The sequence below is a fragment of the Phyllobates terribilis genome, unplaced genomic scaffold, assembly GCF_046119375.1.
Source record: "Phyllobates terribilis strain yellow unplaced genomic scaffold, ASM4611937v1 Scaffold_11__3_contigs__length_659146591, whole genome shotgun sequence".
Classification (NCBI taxonomy): Eukaryota; Metazoa; Chordata; class Amphibia; order Anura; family Dendrobatidae; genus Phyllobates; species Phyllobates terribilis.
The window spans coordinates 487,941,549-487,956,942 of record NW_027362771.1 but is presented as its reverse complement, the minus strand read 5'-3'; the positions used below and the strand labels follow the sequence as shown (position 1 = coordinate 487,956,942).

Genomic DNA, 15,394 nt, shown 5'->3' with positions numbered 1-15,394 from the left:
TCTCGTCAGAAAGAAAGATGGCACAATGAGGATGTGTGTTGATTTACAGGCAGATTAACCGCATTACACATAAGGACGGCTGCCCATTACCCAGAATAGAGGAATCATTAGCAGCATTGAGATCAACTAACTATTTCTCCACTTTGGATCTCACCAGTGGGTACTGGCAGGTTCCTGTGGCAGAGGCTGACAGAGAAAAGACGGAGTTTACAACACCAATGGGCCTCAGCGAGTTAAATTGCATGCCATTCGGGCTCTGCAACGCCCCAGGAACCTTCCAGCGGTTAATGGACTGTTGCCTAGGACACAAAAACTTCAAAACCATCCTGCTGTACCTAGACGACGCAATCGTCTACTCAAAGGCATATGAAGACCACCTGGAGCACCGGGCCGAGGTGTTTGAAGCCCTATCTGGTTATGGGCTGAAAGTAAAGCCGTCCAAGTGCCACCTGTTAAAGCCCAAGGTGCAGTACCTAGGTCATGTGGTTCCCTAGAGCAACGATGGATGGCCCGACTGTCTAACTACGAGTTTACCATCAAGTATCGGGCGGGGCATAAAAACACTAATGCTGATGCACTGTCCAGGATGCCCAACTTGCCAGATGGGGGAGAAGACCTGGAAGATCTAGAGGAGATAGAGCTACCTGCTTTCCATCGTCATGGGGTGACCCAGTGCTCCCACTGTGTGAGGGACAAGCACTCCACCAACAGAGAGGCCACGTTCAACCCATTGCCCCACCATGGATGGGCCGAGACGCTGGACAGCGACCCAGCTGTCCGCTTGGTAAAGGAGTTGCTGACACAAGCTGACTCGCACCCTGATCCAGATGCTGCACAGGAGGCCCAACAGTTGTGGAAGGAGAAGGGCAAACTGTTCATCTACGAGGGAAAGCTGTGTCGAAGAGGTATCAACTCCCGAACACACAAACTGGTCTGGCAGGTGGTGGACCCGAGGAGGGATGCACCAATGGTCTTAGAAGCGTACCACGATGGAGCAGGACACTTCGGGTGGAAGAAGTTGGAAGTCCTGCTACGTGAGCAATTCTACTGGGTTGGCATGAGGAAATCTATCGAGAGATGGTGTCGAGAATGTGGTCCATGCAACCTGAGATGGAAAGACCGTGACAGCCAGAGGGCTCCCCTGCAGCCCATAATCACCAAACAACCACTTGAACTGGTAGCCTTGGACCACGTGAAGCTAGCTCCAAGCCGGTCAGGCTATGTCTACGCTCTCACCATAGTAGACCACTACTCCAGGTTCTTGGTAGTAGTACCAGTGAAAGCTCAGACGGCAGCCAAAGCGTTTCAGCAACACTTTTGTTGCCCGCACGGTTACCCTGAATGAGTGCTGACCGAACAAGGTCCAGCCTTTGAAGCAGAAGTGTTCCAGGAATTCTGTAACTTGTACGGCTGCAAGAAAATAAGAACGACGCCGTATCATCCCCAGACCAACGGGTTGTGCGAGAAAATGAACCAGGTGGTAATAGACCTGTTGCAGACGTTGCCCCTTGAAGAACGTAGCCTTTGGCCAGAGAGGTTACCAGATTTGGTGGACCTATATAACCACATCCAGGTGAACTCCACCAGCTGTACACCCGCTTACCCGATGAGAGCAAGACCTGGCAAGTTACCCATTGACTTAGACTTGGGAGTCTTAACACCAGAGACGACATCACCAGATGCAGATTGGGATACAGAGCGGCAGCAACAATACCGCAAGGTGCAAGAATGTGTGGAGAGAAGTTTGTCCCAGGCAAGACAGAAGCAGGAAAAAACGTACAATCAGCACGCACCTGAAGTTCCCTTATCACCTGGAGAACAGGTACTCAAGAGGAAGAGACTAGTCCATAAATTAGATGACCAGTGGGAGGTTGAGCCATATTCCGTCCTACCCTCGAATTACGATAACACCAAAGTGTGTCTCATCAGTAAAGATGGAGGGGAAACTTCAGCGGCAGTCTCAAGAGATCACCTGAAGATATGCCCTGAACAGTTGAAACACAAAGAAGAAGACCAAGACAGTCCTCAGCCCATAGAAAAAGTGGAAGAAACGGTCCAGACAGTCCTTGGAGCATTTCTCCAGTCTTGGACCAGGTGAACAGAGCAATTGTGGTACCGGTCCTGACCTTTCTCCAAGCAGCCTCACCGGAAGCTGCAGAGGCTCCAGAACTGCAGAGAGACCAATCGGCCCCAGAGACAGATGCTTCATCAGCAGCAGATCAGGAGAATCTACCCTCTGCTATCAGTGAACCTGTCATACCCAGGGTGAGCCAAACAATTCGTAGGAGATTACCCAGCCTACCGGTGTTACCTCAGACTACCCGTAGTGTAGTTCACACTGAACCCACCACACCAGGGGTAGACACTAGGGACCGGGCTAGGTCAGTGACAACAAATGTGCTACGTAGATCGACCCAAAGTACTAAAGGTCCTCTCCCTGCCTGCTGGAGGAACTAAAGTGTATGTTATATATAGTTGTAACCGTTAAATTATCTTGGATATATATAGTTGTTAAATTTATGGACAATCGGACCACAGGACTAGGTGTTTTCAGGACAATATTGAAAATAGTTAGTAAGTGGCCTTGAAAATAAACCGCAGGAGTGGCCGAAGACCAGGCCCAACGATAGAGTGCCCTGAAGCCACGCCCAGGGACGATGCACAAAGTGTTGATGCGGTTCCCACCAGCCAAATTTAAATTATTCGGAAAAAGACAACCCCCGGATTGTGGCGTAAAGATTAAGCGCCGCAGTGACTGCTATAAATTTTTGGTTGGGTTTTTTGTCATTTTTGACTTTGTAAACTATTTGTAATGGGAATTGTTATTTTTGTTGATTGTTAATTCAAAAAGGTATCCTCAGTCCGGGAGTACTGAATTTAACTAGGGGGGAATGTGGCACCCCAGGGGTCCGGTTGCCACAGTGGCATTGCCTCCCTCACAAGGGGTGATGCCATGCCTGGAAGAAAGCAGGGGTCCCCTAGTCAAGTATACTAGCATGCAACACTTTCCTGGCTCCAGACCAGCAAGGGGAGCTCCTCCCCTTAGCAACTGGAATCTGGAGGCGGAGTTAGTTAGAGTTAGTGAGAGGAGTTGAAGTCAGGATAGCAAAGAGGAAAGACCTGGGGAGTGGAGCTGCACGGCAGCTCACCCCAGAGAGGAGCGTAGAAGAACCGGACACTGGAGTCCGAGGTTGTGGGGCACTGAAGGCCTAGCAGCAGAAACTGGAGGGCAGAAGACTGCAGGTCTCCTGGCCCCATCAGACGCCCGGCGGGTCAGCAGCACATAGGGCCCAGCACCGCCACGTGGGAGCGACACTCCAAGAAGGCCCGAGCTGCCTGCCATATGGGTGAGCACAAAGACGTTTTACTCAGGGACGAGGGCCACAGCATAGTTACAAGCAGCAGGGCCAAAGAGATTATCGCAGAGGGAAGGCCTCCAACTTCACCTGGCGAGGTGGATTCCCAACTTGCTTCCAGGCTGCCCGGACCTCTACTACAAGCTAGTACCCGTGCCTCGGTCTGTCTAACCACCGCAAGTAAAGATAAGAGGAAACCGCCATTAAGTTCTGGACTGGTTATTATCTGCGCCATCCCCTGCACTACACTGCACAGCAACATCTATAACATCACCATTTCCTGCCCTGGAGCTAAGCTCTGCCTGTGGAGAGCTGTCCCAACTCTGCTGCGTCACCATCAGCTCCAGAGGATCTGCACCTCAGCGGCAGCTCCATATAGCTGCATACCACAGGTGGCGTCATGAACATTAAACTATAAAAACTATAATCCCCTTTTAATGAACAGACCGGGTCACTGCCACTGTGACATCTCCTGCACCGACCGGCCCGGCACCGAGTACCCCACGGCCCAGGGGGCGCGTCACTAGACAGGGCTGTGGAATCCGAGTCGGTGTCCATTTTAACATAGTTTTTTTAAGGTTGAAGGAAGACTAAGTCCATTTAGTCCAACCCATAGCCTAACTAGTTGATCCAGAGGAAGGCAAAAAAAAACCATGTGGCAAACTCTAAGCTCCACATTGGGGAAAAAAATTCCTTCCCGACTCCATACGACAATCAGACTAGTTCCCTGGATCAACGCCCTATCAAGGAATCTAGTATTTATAACCTGTAATATTATACTTTTCAAGAAAGGCATCCATGCCCTTCTTAAATTTTAACAGTGAATCACTCATTACAATATCATGCGGCAGAGAGTTCCATAGTCTCACTGCTCTTACAGTAAAGAATCCCCGTCTGTGATTATGTTTAAACCTTTCCTCCAGACGTAGAAGATGCCCCCTTGTCCCAGTCTCAGGCCTCAGAGTAAAAAGATCAGTAGAAAGGTCTTTGTACTGTCCCCTCATATACTTGTACATAGTAATAAGATCACCCCTAAGCCTTCTTTTTTCCACAGTAAATAACCCCAAGTGTAATAACCTGTCTTGGTATTGCAGACCCCCCAATCCTCTAATAACCTTGGTCGCTCTTCTCTGCACCCGCTCTAGTTCAGCTATGTCTTTCTTATACATCAGAGACCAGAACTGTACACAGTATTCTAAGTGTGGTCGCACTAATGACTTGTATAGAGGTAAAATTATGTTCTCCTCATGAGCATCTATGCCTCTTTTAATGCATCCCATTATTTTATTTGCCTTTGCAGCAGCAGCCTGACACTGGCCACTAAACGTGAGCTTGTCGTCCACCAATACACCCAGGTCTTTTTCAGTTACAGTTTTGCCCAGTGTTTTACAATTAAGCATATAATTATACATTTTATTTCCTCTGCCCAAGTGCATTACCTTACATTTATCCCCATTAAAGCTCATTTGCCATTTATCAGCCCAAGCTTCTAGTTTACATAGATCCTCCTGTAATATAAAATTGTCCTCCTCTGTATTGATTACCCTGCAGAGTTTAGTGTCATCTGCAAATATTGAAATATTACTCTGTATGCCCCCTACAAGGTCATTAATAAATATGTTAAAAAGAAGGGGGCCCAATACTGACCCCTGTGGTACCCCACTGTTAACTGAGACCCAGTCTGAGTGTTTTCAATTAATAACCACCCTTTGTTTCCTATCACTGAGCCAATTCTTAACCCACATACATATATTTTCCCCTATCCCCATTGTTCTCATTTTATGTATCAACCTTTTGTGTGGAACCGTATCAAAAGCTTTTGAAAAGTCCATATACACAACATCCACAGCATTTCCTTGGTCCAGTCCAGAACTTGCCTCCTCATAAAAACTGATCAGATTAGTTTGACAGGAACGGTCCCTCGTAAACCCATGTTGATATTGGGTCATGAGGTTATTCTTCTTCAGATACTCTAGTATAGCATCTCTTCGGAAACCCTCCAGGATTTTACCCACAGTAGAGGTTAAGCTTACCGGCCTATAATTTCCAAGTTCAGTTTTTGTCCCCTTTTTGAATATTGGCACCACATTTGCTATACGCCAGTCCTGTGGTACAGACCCTGATATTATGGAATCTTTAAAGATTAAAAATAATGGTCTATCTATGACGTTACTTAATTCCTGCAGTACTCGCGGGTGTATCCCATCCGGGGATTTGTCAACTTTAGTGATTTTTAGACGCCGCCGTACTTCCTGCTGGGTTAAGCAAGTGACATTTACTGGAGAATTTTTGTTATCACTAATCATGTTTTCTGTCATGCGATTTTCTTGTGTAAATACGGTTGAAAAAAAATCATTTAGCATATTGGCTTTTTCCTCATCCTCATCCACCATTTTACCCAGACTATTTTTAAGGGGGCCAACACTATAATTTTTTAGTTTTTTACTATTTATGTAGTTAAAGAATATTTTGGGGTTATTTTTACTTTCTCTGGCAATGATTCTCTCTGCCTCAATCTTTGCTGCCTTGATTTGGTTTTTACATAATTTATTTAATTTTCTATATTTATTTAATGCCTCATCACTACCTACTTGCTTTAGTTCTCTAAATGCTTTCTTTTTGTCACTTATTGCGCCCCTTACAGCTCTATTTAGCCATAGTGGTTTCCTCCTATTTCTAGCATGTTTATTCCCATAGGGTATATATTGTACACATGTCCTATTCAGGATGTTAATAAATGTCTCCCATTTGCTTTGTGTAGTTTTATGTCTCAGGATATCGTCCCAGTTTATTGCACTAAGATCATCTCTTAACCGTTGGAAATTTGCCTTCCTGAAGTTTAGTGTCCTTGTAACCCCTCTACTACACATCTTATTAAAGGTTACATGAAAACGTATTATTTTGTGATCACTATTACCCAAGTGACCCCCAACTCGTATATTTGATATGCGGTCTGGCCTATTGGTTAATATTAGGTCTAGCAGTGCACCCCTTCTTGTTGGGTCCTGAACCAGTTGTGAATGGTAATTGTCTCTCATAGTAGTCAAAAACCTATTTCCTTTGCTTGAACTACATGTTTCTGTCCCCCAATGTATTTCAGGGTAGTTGAAGTCTCCCATAATAATGACTTCTCCTTGAGTCGCTGCTTCATCTATTTGCTTTACGAGGATATTCTCCGCTACTTCCATTATTTTTGGAGACTTATAACAAACTCCTATCAGTATTTTATTATTTTTTCCCCCTCCCCTTATCTCCACCCACAGGGACTCTACATTTTCATTAGATTCACATATATCCTCCCGCAAGACAGGTTTCAAGGATAATTTTACATATAAACACACACACCCCCATCGCTTGTTTGTACGGTCATTTCTGAACAGACTATAGCCCTGTAAATTAACTGCCCAGTCATGGCTCTCGCCCAGGCACGTCTCAGATATCCCTACCATGTCATAATTATTTTCCAACAAAATTAATTCTAATTCCTCCATTTTGTTGGTGAGGCTTCTGGCATTAGTATACATGCATTTTATGTATCTCTCTGTACCTCTATTCCTTCTTACTTTATTGACTGTTCTAACCCCACCCCCAATTTCTTTATTTGTGCCCAGGTCACCATCTGCACTATCTTCCCCACCTATAAAATGAATACCCCCCCCCCAATCCCTAGTTTAAACACTCCTCCAACCTTCTAGCCATTTTCTCCCCCAGCACAGCTGCACCCTCCCCATTAAGGTGCAGCCGGTCCCTAGCGTAGAGTCTGTAGCCAACTGAGAAGTCGGCCCAGTTCTCCAGGAACCCAAATCCCTCCTTCCTACACCAGTTCTTGAGCCACTTATTTATCTCCCTAATCTCCCGTTGCCTCTCTGGCGTGGCACGTGGTACCGGTAGTATTTCAGAGAATACCACCTTGGAGGTCCTTGCTTTCAGCTTGCAGCCTAATTCCCTGAAATCATCTGTAAGGACCTTCCACCTACCTCTAACTTTGTCATTTGTGCCAATGTGCACCATGACCGCTGGGTCCTCACCAACCCCTCCCAGTAATCTGTCAACCCGATCAGTGATGTGCCGGACTCGAGCGCCAGGTAGGCAGCACACTGTTCGACGATCCCTGTCTTTGTGACAGATTGCCCTATCTGTTCCTCTAATAATTGAGTCCCCCACTACCAGCACCTGCCTGGCCTGCCCTACTCTCCTATTTCCCTCTTTACTGGAGCTGACACTCCTCCGGCTTTCAGGGGACATGCCTTGCTGCAGTAGTGCTACCCCTGTACCGTCACTCCCCTCATCTGCCAACTTTGCAAACTTATTGGGGTGTGCCAGATTAGGACTAGCCTCCCTGGCACTCTTCCCTCTACCACCCCTTCTAACTGTCACCCAACTAGCGACCTCACTGTCCTGCAGCTCCCGACTACCACCCTCCCCCACATCTACCCCAGTGAGCAGCAGACTCCTTTCCATGTTGTCAATGGATCTCAGTATTGCCAGCTGCTCATTTAGATCCAATATCTGGGCGTCCAAACGCACAACGTGCACACATCTCGCACAGCAGTAAGCAACCTCGACCGGCTGTTCAAGGAATACATACATGTGGCAAGATGTACACTGGATAGCATTGTCAATAATGGAGCTCATTTCCTAATGGGGATTGCAATATACAGAATGTTAAGTAAAAAGTAAAGAAATTAATGAAATACAGTCAGCAATTCAGTCCAAAGTCCTCCCTTCCAAACTCCCTGAATACAAAGTCACTGAAAAACAAGTCACACACTTACTTTCGTTCGCACTTACGCTCCGGACACACGCAGCTCGTTCACACTCGCAAACTAAGAGATTTAAAGAGTTTTTTTTTTTCCCTTTTCCAGCAATGCACCCTTCACCTCAATGCACTTCCAAAAAGCATTTTGGTGGAGTCTATATAAAATGGACCAAGTCCGACTCCTAAAATATATAATAAATTGTGTACAGTAGTTCAATGCAGTTTGTGGGGAATATTTTTTCATAAGAATTTGGGAAAGTTATGAAATGTCCTATAAATGTCTGTCCTATTCCTGATCTAAGGGTCTAGACTTTTAGCTGAGATGAATCTGTGCTACAGTAAATGTATCACTTAAACATGAGCCATGTATGAGGGAGTCGTAGTGGTGGAAATTAAGGAGTCAGAGGTTTGGCTTACCGACTCCACAGCCCTGCTACTAGGACATCCCCCTTCTTGAACTAAATGTTTGGCGTCAATAATATGAAAAAAACTATACTCCCCTCCTGTGCTTGCGCTGTTCCAGCGGTGTCGGCACTTGCTGTCCTGGGGCTCTCATGCAGTTGTAATGACACGTGATGCCCGGCGTCCAATCAGCGCTGGTGTCACTGTCCTGCCTTCGTACGAAATTGGACATGAAGAGCAAGTCAGAGATCAGCTGCAGCCCTGGCTTCATCTTCAGAATGTACAAAGGCGGGGACAGTGACGCCAGTGCTGAGTGGACGCCGAGCATCACGTGTCATTACAACCGCACGAGAGCCCTGGGTCCGCAAGTGTCGACACCGCTGGAACGGCGCCAGCACAGGAGATGTGTATAGGTTTTTTTTATTTTATCGTGGCCGAACATTTAGTTCAAGAAGGGGTTGTCCTAGTAGTGGACAACCCCTTTAATCTGTATTACAGCGACCTAACACAGACTCGATCAGCTGGAGGAACAAAAACTTGTTGACAGGTTCCCTTTAAACTATATTTTCTCTGAAAAACAGCCGAGCTTCACAGAAAAACATACCTGGCTGCAATTGAGGGTCAGCTTTCCTTTTAAGGCCATGTTTACAAGTTCAGTATTTGGTCAGTATTTTACCTCAGTATTTATAAGCCAAAATCAGGAGAGGAACAATCAGAATAAAAGTATAATAGAAACACGTCACCACTTCTGCATTTTTCACCCACTCGTTTTTGGCTTTCAAATACTGATGTAAAATACTGACCAAATACTCAACGTGTGAACGTGGCCCAATTCCTTTTGTCTGATCCTAAAAATGGAATGGAAGTGTGAACTTAGTCTAATAAAAGATTATTTGAGAATTAGGCCTCAGTTGGCCATAGCTCTTGCGCATTTTACCATCTGTCTTAGGCCTCTTTCACAAGGCCTGATATTTCTGCTGCTGGAAAAACCAGTACTGGAGGTGTGTACCTGTGTGGCAACCGTGTGCCGCATCAGTATCACACACATCGGCGTCTGGGAATCGGCAGGAACAGGTAGCGCTGTTCCCAAGCGCTGGCTGCAAGACTCATCATTGTCCCCTGCTTGTGCTGAGATCAGCGCGAGCAAGTGATAATGTTGATAGTAGTCCGTTACATGTCCGTTTTGTTGCAAGCCGCACTGGCCGCAAAACCTCCGACATACGTGCACACTGATGATACACAGATGACATCTGTGTGTCATCAGTGTGACACGTACCGGCGTCTGGGAATCAGTGTAAAGTTAGCGCCGTTCACAAGCGCCGGAGGCATCTGTCACCATTGTCCGCTGCCGCCGCTGAGAGCGTGAGCATGTGACAATGCTGAGAGTAGTGTCTCCACCAAGTGTAAAAATAAGAATAAAATAATAAACATTATACTTACCTTTACACCTAATTCCCTGAAGCTAATGTCCCCTGTAAACAAACCAAAGATGAAAAAGCACAATATCCCTCACCTGTCTAAAGTTAAAATAATCCAGTTTCCCACACCGTAATCCATCTGTGCGACATTTTATCAGCGTGATCGGTGGCTCGAGGCGACGCACACGCTGAGGAGCAGAGAATGACTCTCTACAGTGAGCGAGCCCCTGACCTGCGGTGTCCTGTCACTTACTGAGGTCACTGCAGGTCAGGGGCCCGCTTGCTGCAGCAAGTCATTCTCTGCTCCTCAGCGTGTGCGTCGCCTCAAGCCACTGAAGACGTTGATGCCGAAATGTCGATCAGATGGATTACGTTGTGGAACACTGGATTCTTTACACTTCGGATAGGTGAGGGATTAGTTTTTTTTTTGTTTGTTTTTTTACAGGGGACGATGGCTTCAGGGAATTAGGTGTAAAGGTGAGTATAATGTGTTTTTTATTTTATTCTTATTTTTACACTTGTGGGAGCAGAATACAACTCTCAGCATTGCCTCTTGCTCATGCTGATCTCAACTCTGACAGGGGACAATGATGACAGATGCCTCCAGCACTCGGCTCTTGGGAACAGTGCTAACTGTACACTGATTCCCAGGCGCCGGTACGTGTCTCATGGATGTTATCTGTGTATGATCAGTCTGCACGAATGTGGGAGGTTTTGCGGCCAGTGCGGTGTGCAACAAAACAGACATGTCTGCGTGTTTTGTCCACGGGCACATAATCCGTGGAAACACACTGACGTGTGCACAGACTACGTCTACATGTGTAAGTGTCTCCGGTATGTGTGGAAATGGACACCACACAAACTGGAGACACGGATGAGTGAATGAGACCTTACATGAAGACTTGTGTTGGGGCTTTGGCTGTAAAATTAATGCTAAAATGCACCCATAGGATGATCTCCCTTAACCAATTTCAATGTGCAGTGAGACTTCTTGGGAGAAAAAAAAAGCTGAAAACGTCGCGGTTGTCTTGGTAACTGGTCCAGTTTCCAAGTAGTAGAAGGGAGCTACTTCCGGCGTGGCTAAGCTCCGCCCTTGTATTGGAAGAGCGCGCGTTGGTTTCTTACTGGTATGACGTCACTTCCGCTCTAGGTTATGTAAGTTGTTGCGCGGGAGAAAGTATTTAGCGCCAGTGCGTACAGCGGGAGCCGATAGTGGAAGTGATGTCCGCCGGCTGTAGCTCAGGTGAGAGGCCGGTTTACGGTCAGTATCCCCCCGCCTGTGTGTTGTAGTGAGCGCTCCGGTACCGGCTGTGTGTCACCCTCCTGCATCACATGGCCAGTGTGATATGTAACGCCGGCAGCTTCACCAATATCACTGAAGTAAAACTGACGAGGTTGAAGTTTTTTCCAGCATTTTCTTATTAGCAATTATTTTTTATTATATTTTACAAATTTATCCCCTTCAATGCACCTTGACAGCTGTACGTCACAGTCAGCGTGCACAAGAATGGAGCAGTCGCTGAGATACATAGCCGGAATCCGCCTGTAATGGCAGCGACCAGAGCGGGATCGCTGCTGGTCATCTCCGACAGCGACATTTCCATGGCCCACCTTGGTACCCCTCGGCCGTGTGTCCACGGCCCACCTTGGTGCCCCACGGCCCCACTGGTTGAGTTTCAGAGGAGACTGCGACTTGCATGCAATATTGGGGCCTGTAGAAAGCTCAGACGATTGCAGGTTCCCTAGAAGAATGAAAAAGTGTTTTTAAAATATCTAAAGTTTAAATCGCCCCCTTTTTTTTCAGTTATTGAAATTTTTTAAAAAAATAACAGATTTTTCTCCATAAAAGTCCTGTCAAAACATAAAATTTAAAACATACATTGTATGCCAATAAAATCAAACTTGACGCATTTTGTTTCTTATCTTTTAACGTATGACCCGCCCAGTCTACAACCCCCCCCCCCCCACAAAAAAAAATAAAAAATAAATGCAATAACATGTGGTCCCTCGTCCAGCGCATAGATGCCCCCTGGTGGTGCGGTCAGGAATCCTTGCAGGTCGTCTAGCTCTCAGACCACGCTAGTTTGGTTCTACTTGTAATCAGATCCCTGATCACATGGTGTACCCCTCCAAGTTCTATTTGCCGGGCATTCTCATGAAAACTGCAAAAATTACACGTACCACATTTGTGATTGCCTGTGATTACTGATTTATTTAACCAATTCCTCGCCGAATTACCCTCTGTGTGATTCTTTACAATCTTTACCCTACAGTCAATTTTTACACTTGAGAAAAATTAATAACAATACTGCCTACTTTGTAAAAGAAGCACAAAATCTGAAAATGAAGTTCAAACAAAGAGGATATCCAGATGATATCATAGATAATGCCTATCAAAGGGTATGCCAATTTCCTCAGACCTCGTTATTAAATCCCCCCAAAAATGAGGACAATACAGATAAGTTTAAGAGATTTATTTTCAATTTCAAGTTTGGTCCTATGGATAAAAAAATTAGATCAGCAATTCTGAAAAACTGGCATCTTGTCACTGCAGACAGGGATTTCCAGGTGGGAGTGGGAAATCCATTGATTACTTACTGCCGGGGACCAAATTTGAAAGACAAGCTTGTAAGGAATCACACAGAGGGTAACTCGGCGAGGAATTGGTTAAATAAATCAGTAATCACAGGCAATCACAAATGTGGTACGTGTAATTTTTGCAGTTTTCATGAGAATGCCCGGCAAGTAGAACTTGGAGGGGTACACCATGTGATCAGGGATCTGATTACATGTAGAACCAAATTCATGGTTTCTGCAATTTTTTGAAAGTTCTGTATAGGCAAAACAATTAGACCCCTGTTCACACGGTTCAGAGAGCATTTCAATTCAATCCTTTCAGGGAAGGGCTCTAAAAGGTTAATAGAGCATATTCGCACTGAGCATAGGGGTAATCCTGAAGTCATGCGCGTCATAGGATTAGAAAAAGCGGAATTGCCACGCAAGGGAGGAAACCATAATAAGATCCTCTTAGAGAGGGAGGCGAAATGGATCCTCCGAACTAATGCCCAGGGACCCCTCTCCTTAAACGACAAGCTAGACATGGCAGTATTTTTATGATGGTTCCATGAATATTTTGTATAAAAATTTTTATTTTTTTTTTAAAACTGTTTTTAATTTTGTATTTGTTGTTGTAATATTTTGTATGGCTGTTTGGTCTAGGGGGTGGGGTCAGGAGTATTTTAACCCCTGCACACCCCCATGACCATATGCCTGGACCCTTAGAAGCGTGATAGACATGCGAAGCGGCCGTCGTCCGCAAAAGGCGCCGCTTCCCTGCATTTTTAATGGAAATGGAATAAAAGAAGATTTTATTACATCGATGCGCCACCTCGCTCTTTTCATGTATGAATTGTGACTAAGGCTGTGTGCACACGATGCTTTTTTAATGCGTTTCTGTGGCGTTCTGCAGCTGCAGAAACGCATTAAAAATGCATGGTAGAAGGGCAGCAATGTTCCCCAATGGAAATCCGCATGTGTTGTGCCCATGATGCGGATTTTTCCGCAGCGTAAACGCGATCAAAAATCCGCAGCATGTCCATTAATTTTGCGGAAACGCTGCTTTTTCGCCGCCATTGACTTGCATTAGAACGCATGGAATCCGCATCACTGTATATGTAGATGCGCATTCCATGCGTTCTAATGTGCGGATGGTACCCGGGTGTGGATGAGAGGACTCTCATCCAGACCCAGGTACCATTTTTTAAAAAAAAGAATAAAATAAAATATATATACCTATACCTTCCGGAGTCCCGCGCTGCATCCTCCTGGCTTCCCGGGCACTTCGCGGTTGAATGAAGGACCTACGCTGACGTCAGAGTCATGTGACGGGTCACGTGACGCTGACGTCGCCAGGTCCTTCAGTCTACACTGCCGGCAGCCGGGACGGAGGGAAGCAGGACACCGGGGGCCATCGGAGGGTAGTATATATTTATTTTTTGACATTCACACACTATATAAATCCATGCTGTTTGCATGGATTTATATAGTGTGAAGTTGACAAGCACTTTCCAAGTGATGCTAAATCGCTTGGGAAGCGCTTGTCAACCCGCATGCGAAAATGCCAGTGAAGAACGCTTCACATCCGCATGTCCCTGGCAGGAAAATGCATGTACAATCCGCATGCGTTTTTTCCTGCCAGGGAGATGCAGAAACGCTCAGGAAAAAATCCTGAGCATTTCTGCATCGTGTGCACATACCCTTACTTTGTTTCTGGAGGGAGTTGCACCTGATGGTAAGATTGATTGCTCCAGCTGATGAGGTTGAGCTTCTGGAGTCTCTGCACAAGGACTGAGTCGCTGCAGTGCTGGTTGCCTGTGCATTTGTATTTGATGCTTTAGAATTGTTTGCTTAGAACCTGCTTATAAATTATGTCTTCTGGTTTCACAGGATCTCGTTGCTGGTGACAAGTTGACCAAATCTCCTCATCTTGGATCAAATTCTTTACACCTACTCCTAAGATGGCTTCTCATAAGAAACGACATTTAGACCTGGATCCCAAGCATGGAAGCTCCACAGTGAAGAAAGCATGCACCCCACTAGTGTCGGACTGTGCTATGAAAGTTCCTGTAGTGGTGCTCCATAAATTGAATTTAGAACTTGACCATCAAAACAGGAAATGGAACGTAAAGGAGCCTGACCATAGAGCATGTTCGGAGCAGGACAGGCAGGAGGTGTGAAGTTGACTTCTCTTTGCTTAAAATATGTGAAGTAAGGGTGCAGTCAGACGGCCAGTAATATTCGTGCGAGGATCGCATTGCAATCCTCAGACTGGCCGTCGACTCACCTGAGCGTGACAGCTGCATAGAAACACATGCTGTCATGCTCAGGTCAGGAGAGCTGACGGCTGGTCTGAGGATTGCAATGCGATCCTCGCTCGAGTATTCCAACCGTCTGACTGCACCCTAATACGGAGATCGGCTTAAGTCTTGGTGCCGTGGTCCTCACTGAAAGGGGCAGAAATGCTTTGCTACTTTGGCTGTGATCAGCTTTGTTTGGCTGTCCTAAGAGAACAAAGTAGATCATTGCATATGGCCATTACATAGAGAACTGCCTCTCCCAGGATCAGCAGATCAAAGACTGATATAGCGTTCAGCTGGCTTTTACTGCCTCTTTAATCCTGGCATATGTGGGGACTCAACACCAACCGATGTATCGTTTTTTAACATTACACATACCAGGATGCAGCAAGATATCTTGCCCACAGAAAACTGTAACTTCATGCTTAAATAAGCGTTCCCGCGAATATTCTTTTTTTCATTAAATGTGTGTCTGTATTAATATACCGTATTTTTCTGACTATAAGACGCACCTAGGTTTTAGAGGAGGCAAAAAATGTATATATATATCCCTCCTACCTCCCCAAAAAGTATATATACATACAGGTGCATCTCACAAAATTA

General features: G+C 45.8%; 1 protein-coding gene across 2 annotated transcripts in view; it reads left to right on the top strand.

Moving 5' to 3' along the window:
* Positions 1 to 11,044: 11,044 nt before the first annotated feature.
* Positions 11,045 to 15,394, top strand: part of WDR76 (WD repeat domain 76) — a 29,781-nt gene continuing 25,431 nt past the window's right edge. The window contains exons 1-2 of one of the 2 annotated variants that reach the window (XM_073653511.1): positions 11,045 to 11,178; positions 14,382 to 14,665. In XM_073653511.1, coding sequence (XP_073509612.1) covers positions 14,453 to 14,665 — 213 coding nt within the window. In that variant the 5' untranslated portion in view covers positions 11,045 to 11,178; positions 14,382 to 14,452. Of the gene's footprint in view, positions 11,197 to 14,381; positions 14,666 to 15,394 lie in introns of both variants that reach the window. The other variant, XM_073653512.1, reaches the window with a different exon arrangement.